The sequence below is a fragment of the Denticeps clupeoides genome, chromosome 11 (assembly GCF_900700375.1).
Source record: "Denticeps clupeoides chromosome 11, fDenClu1.1, whole genome shotgun sequence".
In the NCBI taxonomy this organism is placed as follows: Eukaryota; Metazoa; Chordata; class Actinopteri; order Clupeiformes; family Denticipitidae; genus Denticeps; species Denticeps clupeoides.
In genome coordinates this window covers 14309670-14334507 of record NC_041717.1, presented here as the reverse complement: position 1 = coordinate 14334507, position 24838 = coordinate 14309670, and the positions used below count along the sequence as shown (strand labels likewise).

General features: G+C 45.8%; 1 protein-coding gene across 2 annotated transcripts; it reads right to left on the bottom strand.

The window, feature by feature from the left end:
• Nucleotides 1-22: 22 nt before the first annotated feature.
• Nucleotides 23-24838, bottom strand: LOC114800186 (E3 ubiquitin-protein ligase znrf3-like). 2 transcript variants are annotated; one of them, XM_028997357.1, is made up of 8 exons: nt 24432-24838; nt 21995-22117; nt 9248-9322; nt 6640-6771; nt 5529-5639; nt 5277-5444; nt 3996-4098; nt 23-3375 (listed from the first exon to the last, which is right to left on the bottom strand). In XM_028997357.1, exons 1-8 carry the CDS (start codon nt 24495-24497, stop codon nt 1688-1690), a joined length of 2466 nt encoding a protein of 821 aa, XP_028853190.1. In that variant the 5' UTR covers nt 24498-24838; the 3' UTR covers nt 23-1687. The 2 variants fall into 2 exon arrangements, with proteins under 2 accessions (XP_028853190.1, XP_028853191.1); XM_028997358.1 differs by having other exon boundaries at nt 5529-5636.

The following is a 24838-nucleotide window of genomic DNA, read 5'->3' as shown; positions in this document are numbered from 1 at the left end:
GTTACAAAACTGTATGGTGCTAAAGTTTTAAAATCAGTTTTTGGTCAGAGAATATTTAATCGTTTTGTGTGCAATTACCATGTATATACAAAGTCTCATGTTAGTGATCTCAAAAAAAAAAAAAAAAACTTTCCAAAACTTTCATACACTCTGAACATAAGACATGGCTTAAAAGATAAATATATTAGTAAATAAATATTCAGAGAACATAATTCCATTTATGAAATGTGCTGCTATACAGATACTGAAATATACACAGACTGATTTTTTCTAGCCTTTTAAACATTTGTAAAATGGTATGATAATTATATTTTAAAAAATTTAAAAAATATTATTTTTGTACACATTTTTATACAATCTTCTGTAAGTGCTACAAACATAAAAAAAACTTAAATAATGACTCGAGTACCCCAAAAATGTTATATTTGCAGTACATCTCTCTATGCAAGGCAAGATTAAAATTCACGATCATGAATTACAGCACTGGGTTAACATAAATAGGGTTATTTTTAAAAAATGGTCTCCATCAGCTGTGTGTGTACATTTCATAGAAACAGTATAAAATTCTCTGTATAAAGAGAAAGGCATGAATGTGTGTATGTGTGTGTGTGTGGGACAGTGTGTAGCATGAAGAAAAGGAAAGAAAAAAGAAAATGTTTAAATGGTACTAGTTTCAAACCCACTGCATTCTAACAGCTTTACTTTGGCCTGGTACTGGTGAGAGACGGAGAGAGAACGTGGCACAGATGCCATACATAGTACACATCAAAGCACCCACACAAACAGTTCATGTATGGCACCCGATATGAGTAAAGATTACAGTTTTCAGGATAGAGGTATCGCACTGACGTGGGTCATGAAATTACCAACCCTGTCTTTCAATAGCTTCAATTAAAACAAAAAAATTAATTACAAAAAGTGTTCTAAACCGGTCATAAAAAAAACAAAACTCATTCACACCGGTAATTTTGCTAATATAGCCTTGGTCTGATTTTACTTGTGTGCAGACTGGAGCCCTGAGAAAGAATGAGAGGGAGTGGTAGAATTAGACAAGCCGATCAGGTTCAGCAAAAAAACGGCCAATCAATTCAGCAAAACTAAAAACTAAAAAAACCATAGTAACCCAACATATGTTTTGGTATTTACTTTTTGCTCTTTTGTCTATTTCACATGCACAAGTGCTCTAAGAGTTCCAGAAATCACCATGGAAATTCTGAAAATCTCACGGGCGAAAATGGAATCTTAAAAATGCATCAGTAACGCAAATTACAGATCAAACATAAAATGTAATGATTTAGGCAAGCCAACGGCTGACTGATGTATTCATGGAACCAGCAATCACTTGACAAAAAAAAAAGAAAAATCAATTTATGACGCATACATGATGTGATGCATCATGAGCTATTTAATGAATGACAGAATAATTTGCAATGGGCCGATATTCTTTAACGATCCGCATGGCCAGTTGCATGGCTGGTAATCTGGTGCTTAATTTTGCACTTTCAGCACATCCGTACACCACAGCGCAAAAGAATATGGTGACCAGAGGAGGTAAACGGGACGAAACAGAGAACTCAGTAGAAACTTGCACCGCTTAAAAGATGGTGACATTCAGAGTCCAGAGAGCACGATGACAAGGCAACTGCAGATAAAGACAGATGGTTTGAGATGCTGGGGCCCGGTACCCTCATACCCCGCAGCTGTCACTGTTGGCCGCGCTGGCTGCTAAGTGTGCTTCAGAAGCATGGCTGAAGAACAGCGCGTGAGCCTCCTCGCCGGCTACGTCCCGCGAGAACGTCTGGCCCCGGAACTGTCCCGAGTAGAAGAAGTCTTCAGCCTGCTCGTCCAGCTCGCTAGTCCGCTCCTCCGCAGCTCGGCATGCTGGGAGCAACGAGGCCTGGTGCCGCCCTGAGCCGAAGCCCAGCTCGCAGCCTACGTCCTCGTGGATGATGGGTATCCGCTGGCCAACCTCGCAGCAGCCGAGCTGCGGCGAGCGGGAGTCGGCGTCCGTCTGCGAGTACTGCACGTTCACCGCAAAGTCCTCGGCGTATCGCCCGCCGCCGGCGCCGGCGACTCCGCCTCTGGGCACCGTCAGCTCCTGGTAGAAGCAGCAGGGCAGGCCGTCGTAGCTCACGCACTCCCCGCTGACCGCTGCCAGCGGCTCGGCCGCGCTCGGGCTGTACGAGTTCTGAGGGGTCGAGTTCGGGGGGTCGCGGGGGCCCCCGTCCTGAGGCAATGTCTCTAAGCAACAGCTGCACCCCGCCGCTGGCCCCGCCCTCGCGTCCTCTTCCGGCGCCGGGCTCCTGCCGGTGCCGGAAAAGCCCTCCTGGGTCCCGCTGGCTGAGGTAGTGTTAGTGCTGCTACTGTCCCTGGGCTCCGGAGACGAGCGCCGGACCCCACAATGCTGCTCGGCCATGGTGAAGCAGGGGGGCGGTGGAGGGAGGGGAGGAGAGGGCTGAAGACGGTCCAGCCCCGCCGGGAAGGACGGACAATCCTCAGCCGACGCGGACGGGCAGCCCGGAGGTCCCGTGTCCCCGCCCACCGAGCCTCGGCAAGGACTCTTGCTGCGGTAGACGTAGGGGTCATAGTCACTGCTGAGGGAGCTGCGGAAGGTGGAGCAGCTGCCATAGACCCCCTGGTTGCTGACCTCGGTGCAGTCCAACATGGAGTCGCTGGAGGAGCAGTGGCACTGACCCGAGCTGCTGCTGCTGCTGTCGCTGCCGGGGCAGTCGGCCAGGTAGCCGCTGCACACGGAGCGGTGGCCATGGTAACAGCTAAGGCCGGAGCTACTCCCGCCGCCCCCCGCCTCGCCCAGACGCGAGCCGGTGGCCGGGGCCATGTGTACCACAGTGGGATACAGCAGTCCCGGTTGGAAAGCCCGACCGTGTCCCTTATGGGGGCCGACCCCGGCGCCGCCGGCCTGCTGGTGGGCTTCAGTCTGAGGGAAGGTCAGGCCCTGAAAGTAGTAGTGCTGGTACATGGTGTCGTACTGCGAGAAGCAGGCGGTCCGAGAGAAGTTGCGGCCGTGGAACTTCGGCCGCTTGAAGCCGTGGTGCTGAGGGTAGGGTGGGGCGCGGTGCTCCAGGCCGCAGTGGTGGGGGTTGAGGGCGTGCTCCAGGTGCAACGCGGTGTAGCCCCGCAGGAACGCCGAGGACTGCGGCGGGTAGAGGCTCTGCTCAGGGTGCTGGTCCACGGTCAGAACGGTGATGGGGTTCCCATGGTGGTCCATGCTGGTACGGGTAGGGTAGGCCGTCACCTGTCCGGCTCGATGCACCCTGCCCGGGTAGTGCACCGGCAACACGACCCTCTGCCCACGGCTGTGTACTGGGTTCCCAGGCTCCATACACACCGGGCCTGGATTTCCCTTCTTTTGTTCTGGAGGAACAAATAAAAATTTTTTTTACCATTTTACTTAACCAGTTCGATGGATTCCAGGTTTACTTCAATCAATTTGAACAAAACTGAAGACGCAAAACTGTGAACTAGAACTATAAAAAATTATACATATTTTAGGCTCTTCATAGCAAACATTTCCTGTATTAGATTCTTCATAATAGGTGTTATAATCTCTGGCTTTTTCTCCAACCTTTCCTACATCTGTGTATACAACTGTACACCCACTAACACTTTTATGTATTTATCTTGGGTTATTCTGATATCGTCACCTCTGTACATCTTCCTCCTGCACCCTACACCTACTCTGCACTTTAATCTGAAGTGATGAAGTGAAAGTGAAGTGATTGTCACATGTGATACACAGCAGCACAGCACACGGTGCACACAGTGAAATTTGTCCTCTGCATTTAACCCATCACCCTGAGTGAGCAGTGGGCAGCCATGACAGGCGCCTGGGGAGCAGTGTGTGGGGACGGTGCTTAAAAACATGAGCGGAGAAAAAAAAAAAAAAAGTCTAATTCACTTTGGTGAATGCCGGATATAATCCACACACGCACACACATAAAAACTATTTAATAAAAGTGTTTAGATGGACTCACCTATGATGTTGTGCCTGCAGTGGGGACACGTGTGGTGCTGCAAGAGCCACGGGTCCACACATTTCTTGTGGAAGCGGTGGGCACAGGGGATAACTCGCAGCTCCTAGAAAGCGAAGACACGATAGAATGAAGTTGAGCCGAAACCCGTGCAAGGGATGCGTAGTATGTGCGACCCGAAGAAAACATGGCAGCTTCATGAACACGATTGTTGCGTTGGCGGTCCGGTAGACGGCATCGGAAGATATTTTTTGCCTTGGCGCCATTGTGCTCCTGGCACGTGTGGAATGGGGAAAAAGATGAAGCGCTTTAATCAGATGGGGGCGCGCTGGGACCTCCATGAAGCAAGCTGCTGCTTTTTTCTCTCCACGGGGCGGTTCTTGCTACTAATTAAGTGATCATTGAAAAGAAGAGTCGATTCACTGTGACCCTTTTCCGGTAAACGCTTTCTCACAGCTTTCCAGTCTCGTCCGCCATCACATGCCGGTCCGGAACGACTGTCTGCTGCGTAATCTGCCTCAAGACTGACCGCTCACACGAAAAAAGTCACATCAAAGGGCGAATAATAAAGAACAGATAAAGAAGAAAGGCTGGAGAGTTCCAGAGCGCTTTTCTTGCCCTGCAGCATGACTCATCTCGTCTCCCCGAGCCTTCCGCGCAGCTTTTGTTACTTTCTTCATTGCTCAAAACTCCCTTTGATGCTATTCAGCCTTTTATATTGCCACTTCCTCCGTGCGATCTTGGCGCCTTTCTTTGTTATTTCATTTTTTTTTTTAAAGGGGCGACACAACCACAACGGACCAAAAAAAAAAAAAAAAAAAAAAAAACTAAACACCGACGTTTGTCCTTTGACGTCTCTTTGGGGACAAGCGGAGCCTCACATTCCAGTGAGATGTGGATTTCTACTCACGCCGGAGCACGTACCACTGCTCACACACACACGCACACACACACACACACACACACATACTGTACAAGGCCCTGGTTTAGAGCAGTCGAATAGTCAAACGGACACCAAAACTACGGCTGCGAAAGCAGAACGCCTTGCGCTCCTGCAGGCCAGTTCATTCTGCACTTCACTGCTTCTTCATACGCAGGACAGGAGCAAGTAAGCAGAAAAAAATAACCCCACAGCACAGTGGGCGGGTCCATCTATCTATTTAAGTTGCCACTTTCCGTTGTGGATTCAGCTGACCCAAGTCTGCACTTTAGTGCAGACCTGCAATATGTAGCCGGCGCACCACATCCAGACGTCAATATTTACAGATCCAGAAATGTTCGCACCTCGCCGTCGATGTACTTCTCCAGGCAGATGGCGCAGTCGGAGGTGGAGCTGCTACTGAGGGAGTCGGACGCCCCGCAGCTGCTCTCCCGCTGACCTTTGCCCTTGGCCTTAAACTTGCGCGTCTCCATCTTCTCCAGGGCCTGGATGGCCATCCGGTTCATGGAGCTCTGCAAGAGGTGGGGGGGGGGGGGGTCAGCATCAGGAACATCGAGAAGAAGTCACTGACAGCCAGCCAAAGGCGAAGGTCTCACCTGACTCCGCCGTTGCTTCAGTTTTATCTTGATGAGGAGGATGAGGCAGACGAGGGACACCACCACGAAGAATGCCAGAAAGATCCCCATGTCAAAATACTCTGTGGGCTGCTGTTAAACAAGCAGGAGATCAGTAAAAAAAAAAAAAAAAAAGGATTAACTTCCCAACCAATAGCAAGCCAGACAGCATGGAAGTTCAGCAAATTCAATATCCATGCAACAGAGACTTCTCTTTTAATACACCATGCTACAAAGTGGCCACAAACCTCCTTTCTCTCAAAGAAATACAAATTATGAATACATTTGTTTTACAGGGCTTTGCTTTCGGACTTTGGACACTGAAGCACATTTCTTTGGCCTAAATAAACACCAATGAAGTGCAGTTTTCTGTTCTGCTAAACCACAGACCCTCTGGGGTGCTTGTGGCAGCTTCAAGAGAACAAGATTAAAAGGCTCTTTCTCAGAAGTCCTGGTGAAACAGTTCATCATTCCAGACCGTAAAGCAGAACAAAGTACAGAGGCTCATCCCTCACGAGGGGCTTTCTATGGCTGCTGACTTTAATCAGCGAACAGAGCGCGGAAAATGGGTGAAAAAAAAAAACTCTAAACTCTATTTTAACTCTGTATTTGTACCTGATTATGCTACAATAGAAATGATTAAATAGCTAGCTAGTTAGTGATAGTTAACTATCCTTAGTCTATCTTGGATGCATCATGTGTCATCTAGAAGTGACAATTTGTGGTTACAGGCGGCTCTCAAACTTTTCACAAGAGCCACATCCATGTACTGATATTAAAATATATCTGCGTTCACACATTTAACTAGTTAACACTGGAAGACAATGTATTCCTAATATAAATATTATTTATTATAGACCATCAGCCACTGTCAATACGGCAGTCAAGTCAAGTGAGGATATTAACAACTCATGGTACCAAGAGGAAAGCATAAGTACCACAAGTTTGAGAACCAAGGCACTAATGAAACGTGTATTGAATTTCACTTCTGTCCCTAAATCCTACATGCTGCACCTTCAAATAAAGGAGCTTGTAGTTAAAATGTAGTTAAAGGAACACTGAACTGCCACTCCTGATTGGCTCTGACTCTTACCCTGGGAGGTCTGTGCTGAATCCTGGCTCGGGCCACCTTCTGCTTGTTCACTATGTTCATTAGCTTGACTGCGTCGGCCCCCTTCACGTAGACCACCGGCCGCTTAAGGGGATCCTCTGAGACCTGGTTGAGCTGAGGAGACAAGAGGGGAAGAGCTTAAGGACCTTTTACTCCCCCACTCCTCTGCACACCACTTTAATGCCAGCAGAGGTACCATGTGAAAAATAAACCTTGCAGACTACAGACGAGGAAGCTGCGGTCTCTTTCTAACTGGGGGGGGAGAAAGAGGGAGACGAATTGTATGTTGTTCACTGGGACGCTGGATTTAGACTCCCCGTCCACTTGGTACCTCAGTAGGCTGCTGAGGGAGTCTGTAATTTGAAAAGCCCAAGGGAAATACCAGGGATAGTCAGACCTCTATTTCTTCCCTTGTCGTCATGCTCCACAGTGAAATATGGATAGTTTAAAAAGACAGTTTTCCATTGAAGAAACGACCAGAGAGAGTAATTACACAAGATGTCGTGGAGAGGAACATCAGGAAAAGTGAGGCCAATGATCTAATGAATATGTCCCCTGCAGTAATTTGTCCTGAGGAGGTTCATTTCATTCAGGCTGCACCTCCCCATGCCTCGGCCCATTTGAAGGTTCCTGGGAGGCAGGCTGGGGCTCATCCAAAGGCAGAAAAGTGTGAGACCCCCTCCCCTTTTCATTCTTTTTCATCACATCTGAACATGGCTGAGGGCTCGCCCACAGGCACAATGATCATAAATCTGCAAATCCCAATTTCAATACTTCATGCCTAAACAATTCAGAATATATTAAGATTATCATGTACACAATGAAGCAGAAGAGGAATAGATGTTGGGTTGTTTTGTTTAAACATGTAGCAAATGCTCTCCAGAGAGGCTTACAATCAATAGTAACAGGGGTATTGAGGTATTGAGTAGTACCTTACGTAGTCAAGACAGTTTTGCCGCATTTCTGGATGATTTTGTGCTGACATAATCTGGCAACCCTGCTTGGTAAGATATTTTTATATATACATGTGTAAAATCACCCAGAATGAATAAATATGGTACACAAGAACACTGCTATATGCTACTTTCGCTTTAAACTTTGTCATTAAAACATCATTAAGAGCTCGTCATCTGGTTGGCAGAAATACCCCTACCCCAGAAATGGTAGTTTAATAGCTACTTATATTATTGGAAAAATGGTTCTAAATGTCTGTCAGGACACAGAGATTTTCGCACATTAATTTTTCTTCCCATTGACACAATTTGAAACTCTATTGGACCAGGAAAAAAAAAAAAAAAAAGTCATATGAATATAGAAACTAAGCCGGACGGGTCCGAAATTTTGGCGTAGCTCCTCGTATTCTTGCCAAGTTTCATAATGAAAGGAACAAAAAAGGGGGTGGATGGTGCGAGAGGTGGGCAACAAAGAGCTTTTGAGAACTCAGGTATAATCTCAGATTCTCGTATTCGCCACTTGCTCTGTTAAAGAAGGTCACCTTCTCACAGCAGCATCTATGTAGAGATGAGGTCATGGGTGTCACCCCTGAACACTCGAAGGCCACCGGTCCATTTTTAGCAATGCCATGAAGTCACACCTACAGATTTGGTTCCCATGTATTGGCAATGATAAATGATTTGTTGGCTTCATACAATTATGTTGAGACTGAAAACATGGTGATGTAATGGGTGCCAGAGGTACACTTTGGAGCTCCAGCCCTGGCCTAGAGGTGCTTCAGGGGATGAGGTCAGATGTAAAGGTCACCCACACCCATTATCTCACTCATGAACACCCTCAGTGAATCATAGGCACTTAAACATGACTGTTTAACAATATATTGTCCCCTCGGGATGCATTCGGTCACAAATTCTTAATTACTGTTGATTGTAAAATTTGTATTTCTTTTTATTGTCAAATAATCCTGAAATAAATGGAAAAGGTATCCAATTAAAATTATTTTTTTAACACAGGTCACACACACAAACACAAACACACAAAAAACACACACTGCCCTGGAGCCCTGAGTACAAATGCAGAGACCAAAGGGACCAATAAAGACCAAGCGCTTAGTTATTTACAGGAAACTGGCTTCCTTCTTGGACTGATGTTTTTCTCTGCTGTTATGTCGTGTTACTGTTGTAAGAACATACAGACCATGAAAGATCTGTCCACTGGCGTTACACAAAATATAAAACTTAAAAAATCGAACACGATTTATGGATTATATTATAACAGTATACACACACACACACACACTGAAGAATATATTTAATAACTTTCTCTAAAAAGGTTCTTGCATATGATTTGAACTTGTGAATGACTGAATTAATGAAACCAATAAAAACTAATTAGAACTGTATTTAATGTTGTTATCAATTTATTTATTGGAGGTGGATGAGTTTTTTTAGTTAGAGGGACAGTCCCCCAGGAGACACTCAGGGTTAAGTGTCTTGCTCAGGGACACAGTGGTAATAAGTGGGGTTTTGAACCTGTGACTTTGTGGTCTTCTGCTTCAAAGGTCTGTGTTTTACCCACTAGGCTACAACCACCATTTTTTTCCCCCACATAAAAAAAGCAGGTGACACAAACTCACCTGATCAACGGCATCTGGGTTTTCCGACACGTCAAAGATGACTGCCGTAGCTCCTCTCTGAACTGCCCGCTTCGCCTGTGGGAAGGAGAGAAACAAATCAGGATGACCCGGGCAACAAAAATGCAAATGGAAACAGGGTCATTACTGAGTGAAACGTGGAGGCGGCGCTGATGGGGAAACCTGCACCACCATTCCCTGCCACTAGAGGTCCACCCCTCACCTTCAAAGCGCCCAGTCCCAGTCCCAGCATGTGGCTATGAAGTGAGGTGATGTGATTGTCACTTGTGATACACAGCAGCACAGCAAACGATGCACACAGTGAAATGTGTCCTCTGCATTTAACCCATCACCCTGAGTGAGCAGTGGGCAGCCATGACAGGCGCCCGTGGAGCAGTGTGTGGGGGCGGTGCTTTGCTCAGTGGCACCTCAGTGGCACCTTGGTGGATCGGTATTAGAACCGGCAACCTTCTGATTATGGGGCCGCTTCCTTAAACGCTAGGCCACCACTGCCCCTGTAAGTGAGGGTGTCCTTATAAATTATTCCTAGACACGGCTACAGACCCCTCCCTTCATGGTGTGAAAAGATCCCAAACAACGAAAACCATAAATATCACGTAATTCACCGCCAGAAGGAGCCACAATGCAGATGACAGGAATATTCCAACAAATTCCCTTGTAATGCGCGGCCCCTTTAACTGCATGAGGCAGGAGCGCAACTTGTATCAAAACTTCTGGTTGCCTTCCAAGCTGCCTCATATCCGGCAGCGGAGAAAATGAAAAGATCAAAGTGGCGACGAACAGCGCGGTGACTGTTATCGAGGGGCGCAGATATGGCCCCACACTGGGCCCGAGGCGGTATGGAGGCGCGGAAGTAAGCGCACTTTGCCACATCGGTAACTGCACAGACAGCAACCAGAACGACCCCATATGGAATAAAAATCTCAGCTATGCTGCCATTCACGCTCGGCTTTATTCATCTTAGCTCCACTCCTCCATGCAAGGAGACGGGGAGGGGAGGTGTGATAATGCACCAAAAATTTTAGCCAATTTTTTTTTTCCAATGGCACAGGAAATGAGAGAGCTTGATGAATATGTGGGCCTAATCCAGACATTACCAGACGTCAGCGCGAGCGGGAATGGACAGAAGGAATCTGGGTTTGTGTGTTTTATATAAACCTCTTGTCTCTCTCCCACCGTTACATTAGAGGGTGGAAGTTTAACTTTTTAGGACTGACACACACACACTCTCTCTGTGTATGTGATACAGGCGGCAGATCTGAAAGGGAGCAGGAAAAACAAACAGCTCGCACTCGTTTGATCCCCCGTCCCATCTCTGCTGTCTGGCACTGATCCATCAACTCTCACCTCTATAGTTTCAAAATGTAAGCATGTGACACACACACACACACACACACACACACACACACACACAGTTACAGGTTTCCACAGGACGCCTCGTGTACCCTCTGAACACCTCGGGCCTACTGTGAACGGCAGACGGATGGAGCAGGTTTTAGTGCCCAAAGCCACACACGGGGCTCACCGCCACATCAATTCACCGGCGCTGGACTAGTGTCTAAATGTTAGTTAACCGCACGGCCTGAACATAAAAGAATGCCGTTATTATGAGGTTACCAACACCAGTAAAAAGAAGTCCCTTTTAGATCCCACAATGCCAATGAACATTTTCATTCACATTTGTGCCATAAGTAATTAATTGCATCCCAGCAAAAAGAAAAAAAAAAAAAAAAAAGAAAAGAAATATTGAGAATTTATTTGATTCTTCAAAGAGCAAAACCGGTTTACACATCACACCGCCGGTTTGTACTTTCAACAAAAGTTTGTTTTGTGCGAAAGGAGAACCCACATACCCACTTCACCTACTCCAACTGTATCTTATATACATACAACTACAATACAGACTATATTATATATACACACACACAGATTTTTTTTTTAGTCGTTTCGTTTGAACACAAGCAAACTTTATACCCAAATAACTAAACCGGGTTCCTCGTGGCGCTTAAACATCAACACAAGGAATGGGAGATGTCCCTCCGGATGATGCAACGCATAAATGTGATAAGGTGGTTATTTATTGATCGTGTGAAACCGCTGCCAACATTCAAGGGTCGGCAGGCCAGGGCTGTGCTCTGCGTACGATATGTTATTATACGGTGCGGCGAGGCAGACACCGTAACACATTTTATTTTAGCGTATTTGTTAAAATGTTGCTTTCAACCAAAGAATCCAGTTCAGAAGACATTTTGAACTACAGCAACTGGGAGGTCCCCCTTTTAAGAGGTTTTGCTAGGCAGACAGGGGGCTCTCTCGGCCCACCTCAACGCCGTCTGAAGTTCTCTCATCACCGCCAGACTGCAGTCCCGCGTTCCAGTTGAGGGCGGCTCTTTTGAAGATAGTGATCTGAGTTAATAATTAATAGTGCTTGGTAAAAGGGCTCTGGAAAAAAAAGAAAAGAAAAAGGTGACGAAGGAGAAGTGGAGGTGGGGGTGAGAAGGGAGATAGAATCTCCTTTTCCAACAGCACGGTTATGGCGGGACTTGTCTGACCAGGTTGTTCTTTTGGTGTTATTTTAAGCTGAAGGCCAGCTACAGGCCACAAACCGCCTTCTTAACCAGAGTCCCTTCAGACCCGCGTACTCTGCCGGAGCGGCGGCGCTAGACAGACCCGGTCCCAGTCACAGGACCTCAAACCCGCGAAACAGCAGCTTCCTGGCGCAGCCACCGGCGTAATCCAGAGTTCGAGCGACCTGTCCTACTACAGCCCGGCATCAAATAAAACTGGCCCAGATAATCAATCGCTGCATCGGTGCGCTACACGCCGGCTACAACAGTCAAGACCAAAAAAAAAAAAAAAAAAACGTAACTCATTAACTCATTTATATTTCAAACAGGGTTCAGTGCAAAACTATATAAGAAAAAAAAAAAAAGGGTCCTACGTCAATAACTAAATATTTCCAGGTCGCCCAAAACGCCTTAAAATTCAAACATATTTATGGAAACGTAGCCTTTATGTTTTTTTTCTTGACTTTAATTTTAACAACAACTCAGAAACAAGAACAAGCACATTTTTCACACTTTACCGGCAGATCATTTTTGCTTACATTTCGCGGCACCTTTTTTTTTTGGTGAAAAATTATTTCCCTCCATCCTGTTCCTTACTTATTTCTTCCAATCTGCAGAGTATTAACGTCCAGATTAAACGACTTCCATACCAATGGGGACGTTGGTCGGAGTCCTCATAGGGGACCTCGCGCACAAAATAAAAGTTTATCTGCCGAATCGCTTCCATTCCTTTCCTCACTCTTCCGTCCCCCTGCCTCCCCCCTCCCCTCTTCCACAATGTCGGCCTGTAATTCACTCGCGTCGCGCTCTTCCCTCGCTCTCTCTGCACTACTATAATTAAGGTAATTAAACCTTCAGAAGACTTGGCTCTGCTATTATGCCGTAATTTCATGTTGCCTCCTGGCTTTTGGGTTTATTAAAAGATAAAGGCATACTTTTCTCGTTTGGGCTTTGCTTGTATGCGGTGGGATTTTTCCCCTCCTTTTTCAGAGAAAGCGCCAAGGCATCGCTTGCACACTGCAAGTGGTGCAAACATATCTGAGTTGAATAAAAATGACGTTGTGTGCACACTGTGCTTTCGGATGTTGCACATTTTAAATCATGCTTTCAACTCCTTTTCTCCAGGTCAGTCATGGCTGACAGAACGAAAAGAGAGAACAGGGGCATGTGAACCCAAAATGCCTCATATGAGCTCATATTCAGCATTGAAGAAGGTTCTCTTTTAGAGCTAATATCAAAACAACGCACTTATCCATCATTTACACTGAGATTGTGAGCCAGAGAGTCTGAATCCTGAACCAAGTGGACTGCTAAAACGTATAGATAGATGGATCCACAGTGAGAGGCTCAATGCCACACTATAAGGGTTTACTCACACTAGGCAGTTTAAACCATCAAATGAAGCCAATGTGAAGAGTCAAGTAGAAAGTTGTCTGGTCCAGAATTTACCCAATCCACAAATCATGAAAAAAGGACCTTGCTGGGCTCAAATGGATTCCATTGAACTCATTCTTATCTTGGCTGAATGATGACTTGATCAACCTTCAAACCCCCCGATCTGAGTGGATCTGAGTCCGTATAATGCTAATATCTATAGAGAGTCCCTGAGCAACATTGTTCCTTTTTTGCTGGAAGACACTTTACACTCCACTGAGGTCATGAGCTAGAAGCACTCACACGAGAAACATGCCTGGCCAAGGAAACCCAGGATGACATTAACTATGTCAACTCCAGAGAAGATTTGACTTTTGCCCAGGTTTTTTTTATTACAATTTTGTTGGTGGTACTTCTTCCAGTGGGATGGAATTGTCAATACAGTTAGAATTTGAGATGTTAGAGGGTTAAAGCAGCCTTTTGAACAAGCATTGTATCATCTGCACGTGAAAAAAAATAATTTAACCAAATGGATGGAAATGCCAAAACAAGGGAGAGTTGTGCAGAAATAATGTTCAACTGCTTTACAACGGGCACTAGAGGTGTGAAGACCTTCACTGATCTCACGATTCCATTCGGTTACAATTATCATGTCAGCAATTCGATTCAATTCCATATCTCAATGCAATTTTTGAAATTATGTTTTCAAATATGTCAGTGAGATGAGAGTTGCTCCCACGCAGAGCAGTGCTGTATTCAGGCAACCACTACTGGCACTACTAGCCATAAAAAGAAGCAAGTGATGTCATTCTGAAATAATTGTAGGGGACAAATCCTACTAACATCAAGTGTGAATGGGACATATTTGGCCTTACAGTCACACAAACACAGGTCAGCAACATCATGAGGTTGTAGGACAACCATGAACTTATTAATTAAAAATTAATTCTCAGATACTATATTGATACAAAAAAAATAGAATTAATTTTGCACTGGTATTGATATATAAATGGCAGTTTTGCATCTGCTGCTTCACGGAAATTGTCGCCAGACTACAACAATTTTCAGCCACCATTGCAGCGGGCAGCCCCTCCCCTGGCTACCTTCAGGACCCAATGCTTTGGATAAGCCCATTTGCGAATTTTTTGCTATAAAAGCGATGAGCACAATTTTTTTTTTGCAAAGCTTATGAAAGAACATCACTGAATAATATGCAGAGTTTCAAGATCAGAGTGAAGTTGTTGTAATATGAATATTATTATTTGCCTCTATCAAGCAATACGTTGAAGTAAGTTAACTATAATAATGACTGTCTTCGCTTCTCTCTACATCTTCTACACTTGCACAAAGTGTATATATTTTTCACTTCTGCGGCATGAGTAACGAGGCGTACTTTTTTCATGTAGGTTTGCTCAAAAATATTAGTCGTTTATTTCTTTTTTAATTAATTTGTTCATTTCTTTATATAGTGTATAGTGTATGTGTGTGTGCGTGTAAAGCATGATGTCTATATGTATAGATGAGTTCACTTCCATGACTACAATATTTCACAACCCAAAATGTGACTGCATGAATGTGTGTGAAGCGGGATGTGGAGGCCAGATTGACGAATAGCTTTGCATCACCAAAACGAGTCATAAAATCCTAGTCCCAGTCTAAGCATATCAGATCAGGACTTTGTATGCTTTGTGCAAAAGTGAGGTATGAAATGGCACCTGATTGTGGATTATGCTTTCTGTAAAAATCCCTTTAAAGCACCATTGTTGTTCCCCACTTGAGGATCGAGCTGTGGCTCCGAGCAGACTCGGGCAATTCCGGACTGATTGCTGTTTACGTCTCTGCTGGAATTACGATCTCCTTCCCAGTGATGCTGATGCGTGGTGGGCATCTCTGACCTTGGAACTTGGCCGCCAGATCAGGAAGTGTGTTGGCTGCTGACAGTTCCCTGTGAGAAGAAGCCCCGTGGCTCGGAACGGACAGCTGAAACTGGCCCCAGATCGAACACTTCTTATTTGTTGAGCGTGTGTGTGTGTGTGTGTGTTTTGGCTGTATGGAATTCATCATGGTCAAAGCCGAGCATGCAGGCGCTGCGTTTGAGCATTTACTTCTCGCTGTAACACTGTAAGCGATGCGGCAGCTCCGTGAAGGAAACCAATAATAAATGCGACAGACGATAACTTCTGTTCCGTCCATGTCTGGGGATATATAAGGACCGCTAATCCTGTTCATCTCCACCTCCATCGCTGCCGCTCCTCCCCGCACGACTTCGGGGAGCCGACCCCAGACCGGGCGTTGCGGCCGCAACGCTGGGCGAGAGCATCTGAGGACGTAGACGAGGTCTCCGAGTCGACTGGAGGAGCACAATGGGGGGGGGGGGGGGGGGGTAAAGCCAAACATTGAGTGGTGCCGGACCTCTCCTCTCTCTCGCCGAGGCAGCCCGGCACTTTGAAGCGCTTCAAAAAAGCGCCCTGGCATCTCTAGTTCACAGACGCCGATAAGATGAAAGAAGGATAATGCAGCGCTCAGAGTAAAAACTGCCGACTGCGGATGGGACATTATGGCTTATCGTGTTCTTTTTATAACCGCCTCAGAAATTATGTTGAGCCAAGCTAATAGACAGCTTAAAAAAAAAAAACTAAAGTTAGTCCCTGATAAACAATGACTCTAAGGATTCTAAGGTTTAAAAAAAAAAAAAAAAAGGAAAATAAATGAGTGGCCATTTTCATTTATTGGAGTGGTGTCTAGAAACTAGAAAAGGCAAAAACACATTGACTCCAATGACCCCGATTAACTGGCTCTGGGGAAGAGAAAAAAAAAGGAGCTCCTTTGATGTCTTATAATTATAGAATGTATACTTATCCACGTAGAAATGTGAGGCTGAGCCCTCACACATGATTATGACTCCAAATACTTTCGCGCAGTTTACAGAGGGAGCTTCGGTGGAAACAATCCTGGGCCACGGTAATTCAACAGGCAATTTCAATGGCTTTAATTAAAGGGCCCTATACATTCTGCCCTCATATTTCTCTAATCTTCCTTTCCCTTGAAGCTGCCTCGGGGACCATGCCTCTGCTTGCATGAAAGAGGTTTGGTCTGCCTTTGTAATGCTATCTGCATTGGGAAAGGCGCTTTTTCTCCCTGGGCAAACAGTAGTGCAGGTCGCAACTCGGCCTCCCCGAACTTTACAGCCGGCTTTCTGTAGGAGAGCTTAACCCTTCTAAGGATTACAGGCAAAAGAAGGGTGGGAAGAGATGGGCCTTTTATTTGGGTGGTGGTGGGGGTGGAAGTGAAAGCTCTGAAAGATGCAAAGGCGAGGGGCAAAAGGTTTGGAGTCATGAGGTCTTACAAACTCTTTTAAGTACTCATATTCATGAATAATGGATTCATACAAGACAAATGTGCGAGTTCATTAATATATTAATGCCCAAGCAGTGCTGAGGTGAAATTATTATTAACGGAACTATCAAGAACATCTCAACTATACAAAAGGTGTCCTGGAAGAACATGGGACCACAACAGAGAGTGTTTGACCCATAAACATGAAGAAAAATTTGGCCAATAATTTTGGATCTAACATTAAGAGTGTTTCAGAGAAAAGCCACAAAATCATAGCAGTAAAATTTTAAGGTATCTAATAAACCCTAACGGTTAAACAAGAAATCCCTCTCTGTAATCCCTCAACACACTGATCACAAACCATCCTCTTCTAACGACACATCCAGTTCCTTTGGTATGTTTCCCTTCTTTGTGGTTGCACTGCCGCATATGGAACTAGTTTATGGGCTGTCTGGAAGAAAAGATGCAAAGAGAAAAGAGAAGAGGTCGAGGTGTACACCTGAAGTTGGGACTTAACCCTTTAACCCTCCCCTCCTGACAAACTTCTCTCGAGTTGCCCGGCGGGTTGGAGCCATTCTCCTGTTCCTTCATGAGCATGGACAATAGCAGCTGTAACTCAGTCCTGCCACCAACCCCCACCCCCTTCACCCTACCTCACGACTCAAAAGCCAACCTTTTTACTTCCCCCCCCTCCACTGTGTCTACCAGGTGTGGACCCGCCTGCACCGCCCCCAGCACACCTCTCCAACTCGCCCAGCCCCCGCCCTGACCAACTCCTCCATGAGCTCAGCCTCTCAAGTCACAGCTGGTCCTTCCAGCACCCCCCTCCACCCTAAACCCTCCCCCTCGGAGGGCCCTCCCACCCCCCCCCGCCGGAGCATAAAAGGGGGCTTAAACCTCCAGCGAAAAAGGAAAACCCGCCAAGAGGCTGAGGGCCGGCCCAGTGAGGGAGCAGCCTTCAGCGGGAAAAAAACATACAGCCTCACCTTGCCATCGCAGAAAAAAAAAAATGATAATAACCCGAAATGATCTATCTTTGCAAGATTTCCTCAAATGCACCAACTTTTCACAGAGTTTGAGCACAAACTGCTTCTCCCAGTCCTCAAAAAAACCCTCCTTAGAGAGGACTGTGTTGCACTTGGCATCTCATTGCAAGCGCTTCTCCCCGCTCGGTCTCTCTCATCTTACATCCCTGGGGCTCCTTTCTTCTCTCTTTTAAAGGGAGGGGGGGCTCTGGACTGTGAAGTATGATAATGGTCATTTTGCTTCCCATTGAATGGCGGGTAATTCTGCCTAAGGACAGCTCACTTTGAGCCACATGACATAGGGAGCTTCCCAGTGACCATAGCAACACACTCAGTGGGTTCCTGCACTGTGAAGCCATGATTTCATACCCTGGGCGGCGCAGACAAAAAGGCAGCTCTGCAGGGAGAGGCTTTCCCTGGCCACAGAAAACCTTTGACACCACGTAAGGAAAATCCACCCAGATAATATCAGCACACCCCCAAACATGGAAAAGGAACCCTAAGGAGATAGACCTCTTGGAAGGGGGCTCGCTCACCCACCCACCCTTCCACACTACTATTGCCATATATGAAACAGCCATGTATGGATCAGTGAAGACCTGACCTCATTTTATTGCATGCGACATCAATAACTGGGCGTCCATTTCATTCTCAAGAGAGCCGGATGACCGTCGGCAAAACAAATCAACCTGCATGTCCTCAATCATTAGATAAAGGTCAAAGGATGACACCTGAACATCAGCATGTTGTTAAATCTGCAAAACATTTAGACCCATTCTAGATAAACCGTTAAAGAAGTTGCCTAGGGGTTGCCGGATTTTCATCTTTGTTCCCTTATTGTGGGTGGGTGAGGGTCAGATGCAGGCTGGTGCCGATGGCATAGTCCATGGAGCTGTTCGGACGATAGGCAAATTGCAGTAGGTCCAGGGTGGAGTCCAGAAGGGTCTTCATATGTTTCATGACCAGCGTCTCAAAACACTTTATCATGATTGGTATACGTGCAACGGGATGGTAGTCATTGAGACAAGACACTGAAGACTTCTTCGGCATGGGCATGATGGTGGTGGTCTTGAGACGCGTTAGAACAACGGCGGTGCTCAGTGAGATTTTGAAGATGTCGGTAAGAACATCTACCAGCTGGTCTGCACATTCTCTGACCATTTCAGAGGTATGTTGTAGGGGTGGTAGTAGCCTAGTGGGTAACACACTCGCCTATGAACCAGAAGACCCGGGATCGAATCCCACTTACTACCCTTGTGTCCCTGAGCAAGACACTTAACCCTGAGTTGCTCCTAGGGGGGACTGTCCCTGTAACTACTGATTGTAAGTCGCTCTGGATAAGGGCGTCTGATAAATGCTGTAAATGTAAATGTAAATGTAATGTTGTCTGGTTCAGCAGCCTTTCATGAGTTCACTCTGAGGACAGTTTTCCTCATGTCTGCTCAGTTTTCCTCGTGTCATGTCTCCTACAGTCCTGTTGTTCTGTGTGTCGAATCTCGTGTAGAAGTTATTTAGCGCATCCGATACAGAGGCATCACTGTCACAGGCAGAGGTTGTGGTCCAAACCTGTCCAACCAACCCTCCCCCCCAACTCCTCATTTTAATTAAGATGGGGCTGAAATCACAAGCTGCCCTCCCAGCCCCCCCCCCCCTCTTTTACAAAACAAAGCCCCTCACACAGACAAGGCAGGTGGGTGGAGGGGTCCACCAGCCAGAGCCACTACAGCAGACCCCATCAAAGGGGACCAACAGATCGCCGCATCAAAGCGCAGTTTAATCTCTCTGGCTTTTCATTAATCTCATCCGCACTGGATAAACAGCAGATGATGGGGTGAAAAGAAAACTGAATAAATAAATTAGGACAGTCGGGAGGTAAAGAGGGACTAAGGTCAGAACAAACGTGCCAGCAGGATCTCATCCTGGGTGCACCGTTCATCTCTCAGAAAGACTCAGCGTTCAGAAAACAAATTGTTTATTGTCACACACACACAAATTAAGATACATTTAAGTCAAAGGCCAGTTTGAAGCTGCATGATGTGAGATGACAGGTTCTCTCACAGTTTCTTTACTCCAGGGACGTTTTCTTTGCTGCTGTTGCCTCTGGCATTTTAGGCAGATTATCAATAAACAATGCAAAGTCCCCCCCCCACAACCTCAAAACCAATGTCTACATGTCAGTAACCTGTTGCATTAACAATGCAGAGTCTGATGAGATTCTGTGAGCACAAAGTGAGCACAAAGCAATGATGAACTGTGGGACTTGGCTGGGAGATTTATATGAATGCAAGTGTTGTGTTGGAAACCTTCAACAGCACTGACAAAAAAGGAAGGAAGCAAACAGGAAAAAACAGCCCAGCCCCACATTATATGATTACTTTATGACAAATGAACTGAAGTTGAGTTCTTCATGAGAACACACCTTGCTTTGGAAGCTGAATTTGTTCTCGTGAAGACGAGCACAACCGAGTCTTCAACAAACTGCTAGAAAACCAGACAACCCAGAACCTACTTTGGTCTTATCTAGAACCTGTATACTGCACATAGCAAACCTCAGTTTGAACGGAACCAATCTGAAGAACCAAAAACTCCATCTCCAAAGTAGAGGCCCTATGGAGGCAGATGGCGCTCTCAGGCTAAAAAGGGCCGTTTACTTCACAATAGCTTCCCAAAACCCCATGCTGTACCTCTTCACAACACCCTGAACAAGCCATGCCCACCGCTCACCCCCCAACCACCCACAGCCAACCAGCTTGTGCCAGCCTGAGCTGGAGGGAGGGTGGCGTACCCGCAACCTGACGTGGCCCCTCTGCTCCAGCCCCATGTCTGATGTAATGTGTGAGGCTCAGTGTGTTGCCGAGATGAAAGCTTCGGCGCGTTTGTCTGCCTCCCCGTGTCAGAAGGACTGGCGCAGCCCTTGGAATAGGGGATATCACGCTGGCAGGGCAGCGTAGCTGACAAGGCCACCAAGACCATGCCAAGGGACTGAATGTTCAACTAATGCAATTTCCCCCCACCTACCCAGCAAATTTTTTAAAATCTGTATTGCATTTCTTTTTTTGTCTTTTTGTCAGTAGGTACTCTACAGTGGGTCAGTAGTCCCAACCGCTCCAGCTCTCCAGGAATTGTGGCGGAAGCAGAGGAAAGAACTGTGGACACGTGTGTGTCACAGCAAGGCCATGGTGAATTAGAATGACCCCCGTGATCTCGCCCAAAACAAACACAAAAAAAAAAGCACCTCGCCCATTGTGTTGGTCCTCGGAGACTGCGCGAAAGGAACAGAAAGAAAAACGACACTTCCTTGTTTGTTTTTTCTATGGTTGCAGTTGGAAAATATGAGCAAGGAGGCGAAAGAAGAGCTGGGAACTCTTTGGGGAATAGTCCATTCATTCAGGTGTTTGAGTTGTTCCTCCTTCCCCAGCAATGAACCAAATCCAAATCCAAACCAAAAGTCACCTGCCTTTAGGGAAGCAGAAACCGGATGAATTTGAAATCCGCTGGCCATTGACCTCCATGACCTTCATTCGTTTCACAAGATATTGTCATTTCCTGACCTGGAGATCAATATCAAGCATCAATTCTTAAAATCACATTTTGAAAGACAAGATTCTCTTGTGATCAATCATACCGAACCAACCCTGGACCAACAGACTGAGAAGAAGAGACACAAAAGATGTGGTGTTATAAAAGGGGTGATGCCAGGACAGGGCTGGCAGGGGTACATTGGGTACAAGTGGCACACATGGCGGGGAAAGAGCCCCCCAGCTGTGCCAGTCCCAAGCCCCGGCCTGTAAAAAAGCAACAATGGGCTTTCCCCTCTAATTATAGCACTGGCCTCCTAAAAGGAGAACGCTGCCATAACAAGACAATAGTTACTAATCTATATCACTTTCAAACACAGCTTCTTATCAGGAATGGAGTGAACAGGGGATATAAGAAGGAAAGATATGCAGGTCACATAGGAACGACAACCTTTGCGGTCTCATTTGGACGTGGCATTAGGTCAGCTTTCCATCTCCAGAGGCTCTAAGCACACGAGACAATAGACAAGGGAGAGTGCTACATAAATTATGAATGGCCGCCCTCTTTCTGTCACGAGACGCGCTCAGGATAAATGAGCTGGTAGCACTGGAAGTCTCAGAGGACACACGAGCAGATTCCATTAAAGAGAACTCTTCATTTACAACAGCGTCCCTGGTCCATAAGTGTCTCGAAACAAACAACGGGGCAGTAAGCTAGGGATCATAGATGCAAGCGACCTGCTTTGTTACCTTGGCAACAAAAGAAGGTGCATCAATTATAAAGATTTAATGAATCTTAAGCTCTCTGTGCTGTTAGAGATCCACAATCTCCATTAGTAAAAGTCCAGGATGCCTAGTTTTGTACCAAGACTGTGGAACATGGAGGATAATTATTCAGTTCCTTCTTACCTTTCCGAGGACGGTCAGGCAGCTGGGGTCCAGTTCTGGCTGCTCCAGCTTGACAACACCCACCCAGCCATACTCGTATAGGTCCTCTTCATCGTTGTTGTTACACAGGCCCAATGGGTGCATCTGTCAAATAAACAGTAAAGAGACATAAGTTCATTGTTACAGCCCACAAAAACCTACTGTCCATCAGATGTCCAACCTTCAAACACAAAGGTGGTTCTAAAACATGGGCAGAGGTCAACATTGACCAATTATTTGTAGGAGGTAGCTGGATCAAAATTCCGGAACTGGCCCAATTACCCTTAACAGGACTTCCCAGCCCCAACAGTCCTTGCGTGCCCTGGAAAAAACGGTCAACGTCTGCAGAGTCGATTAGCCACAAGGACAGCAGACATGACACAGACTTGACTACTTAGGAGGTGGCAGACCTGTAATTAGGGTTAATACACATGCTCAATTTCAAAGCCTGTCTCTTTACTTCTTCCCATAATCCATAGATGATGCATGAAAAAGCCTCGGGTCCACTGCAACCTGATCTTTGGATGTGGCATTTTTTGACGTAAAAAAGGGGTCCCTTGCTTTAAAGATAGAGATCAGGCATTATTTATATATATTATAACTTCCTGTGTAGGGAATGGAAGGATGTTGATTCTCAGCGTATGAAACCTGCTGGGCACCAGTACAATACATTAGATATACAGTCTTTTAGAACCTCTCACAATCAAATCTTTCCATACTAAACTGGCCATTCAAAACTAAACACTCCACCTATTTGCATGAAGGGTTTCTAAAGTGACCTCATTGCTTTTATCCCATTAACCCTGTGACCAAACAATCTTCTTCCCCCAACCCCCAACACACCAGATTTGTGGCGCCAGTTCTTCTTTATTGGCCTTAGGGCCCTGTATCAACCTCAGATACCCTATTCATTGCCAGCCCAGGGCTCATCCTGTTAAGGTTACAGACATTGGCCTCTGTGCACAAGACAAGGGATTGAACTACAATGCAGCCAACTGACTTGAGGCGGTGGTGGATGTTAATTTTCAGAATGTACTAGAAGGAGCACAAAAATAACCATCTTTGTGACTGATTTCACAGGTTTGCTACAAATCAACCAAACAAACAGGAACATTGAAGCCTTAATAAACCGTGTTATTGATTATGTGTAAATGTATTAATTTCACTTGAAGGAAAATATTGCTCTTCGACAGCAATCCTACAGGCCATACAAATGTGAAAGTGAAGAAAGTGAAGTGAATGTCACATTGTGATACACAGAACAGCGTACGGTGCACACAACAAAATGTGTCCTATGCTTTTAACCAATCACCCTAGTTGAGCAGTATGCAGTAATGACAGGCGACCTGAGAGCAGTGAGTGGGAACAGTGCTTTACTCAGTGGCACATCGGTGGCACCTTGGAAGAACAGGATTTGAACCGGCAACCTTTTAATTATGGGGCCGCTTCCTTACCCGCTAGGCCACCACTACCCACTGTGATGTGGTGACAAAGCTCTGTATATCCTTAAATTCAGATCTTTACAGTTTAGCTCTTCAAAGGATTATCCATTAGGGAGACATGGCCTCTTTTGGAAACCTGGACACTGCGTCCAGCCGGGGTTTAGAGTTGTCGGGGTTTTAGAGCTGCCTCACTATTTGTTATGTCATGGGCATCGTACACGCCTAATCATCCCCTCTGCTTGCACTAGCCAAAGCATCGCCAACAAACATATCTGGTTATATGGTCTATTATCCATAAAGCGGAAGAAAAACATTGAAATATCTCAAGTTTGGGCTTAAAGTGTGACATGCATCATTTCAGTAATATGCTGATACGAACTTCCAATCCAACTCAGCAATGACACTCAGCATCTCCATGCTGCACATAGCGAAGGAGGCAAACTTCAGTCTTCCAACAATGCCAGCAGACACTCCACACACGGAATTTGCTTTAGAATTTTTCTGATGACTGTGACAAACTTTGAGCAATAGTTATGATCATGTGAATGAGAGAATGATACATTCACACCAACAGACTCATAACTGATGTAAAAAGAACTTCTTAATTATGATTTATGTTCATTTCAACATCTGCAAAGTCACCACATTAAAATGGATGACCATATGAACATTTCTAATTATAATGCAACGTACACAGATGTCATGACCCAGCCATAAAGTGTCAACGATCCCACTTTCTGCAGAAATATGAAAGCATCTATAACTTCCACAATCCTCTGGTGATAAACTGGATAAACATGGCCATTGTGCTCAGCGAACAGAAGAACACAGTGTCGGGCAGTATGAACTAGCTGACCGAATCAGTGCACACAGAGGGCTTGGCCATCATCGTTCCCCGGTGGGCCCCACGGGTGAATCTGCCGTTCCGCTTACACTACGCCTGCAGCCACTAGGGGTGTTCCAACTGCTGCCCTTACCTTGCTGCTCCTTTCCCAGTCAGCCTCAGGAGGATGGACTCTTCCTTTTGGGATCTCCTTACACATCTCCTTACACAGGCAATGCACTCAATGAAAAATCATGGCATCCCAGTTGTCAATCACCCTTCAATTCCCTGACTGTCAGTGCCACCATTCATCATAGAACCAAGCAGGCAAAACAAAAAAAAACAAAAATTGTCCCAACCCGTAAACTTGATAGCTGAATTATTATTATTATTTTTTTAAATAAAATCCCCGCCCCTCTAACTGAAAAAGACTGAACCCACAGGGGCCCGTAATGGGATCAAAACAGCCCAGTTTCTAGAGCCCTCCCACTCCAAAGGGGAATCAGAATGCGAGTCACACCATCCCAGCCATTCTGCTTTGTCAGTGGCACAATTCACAGC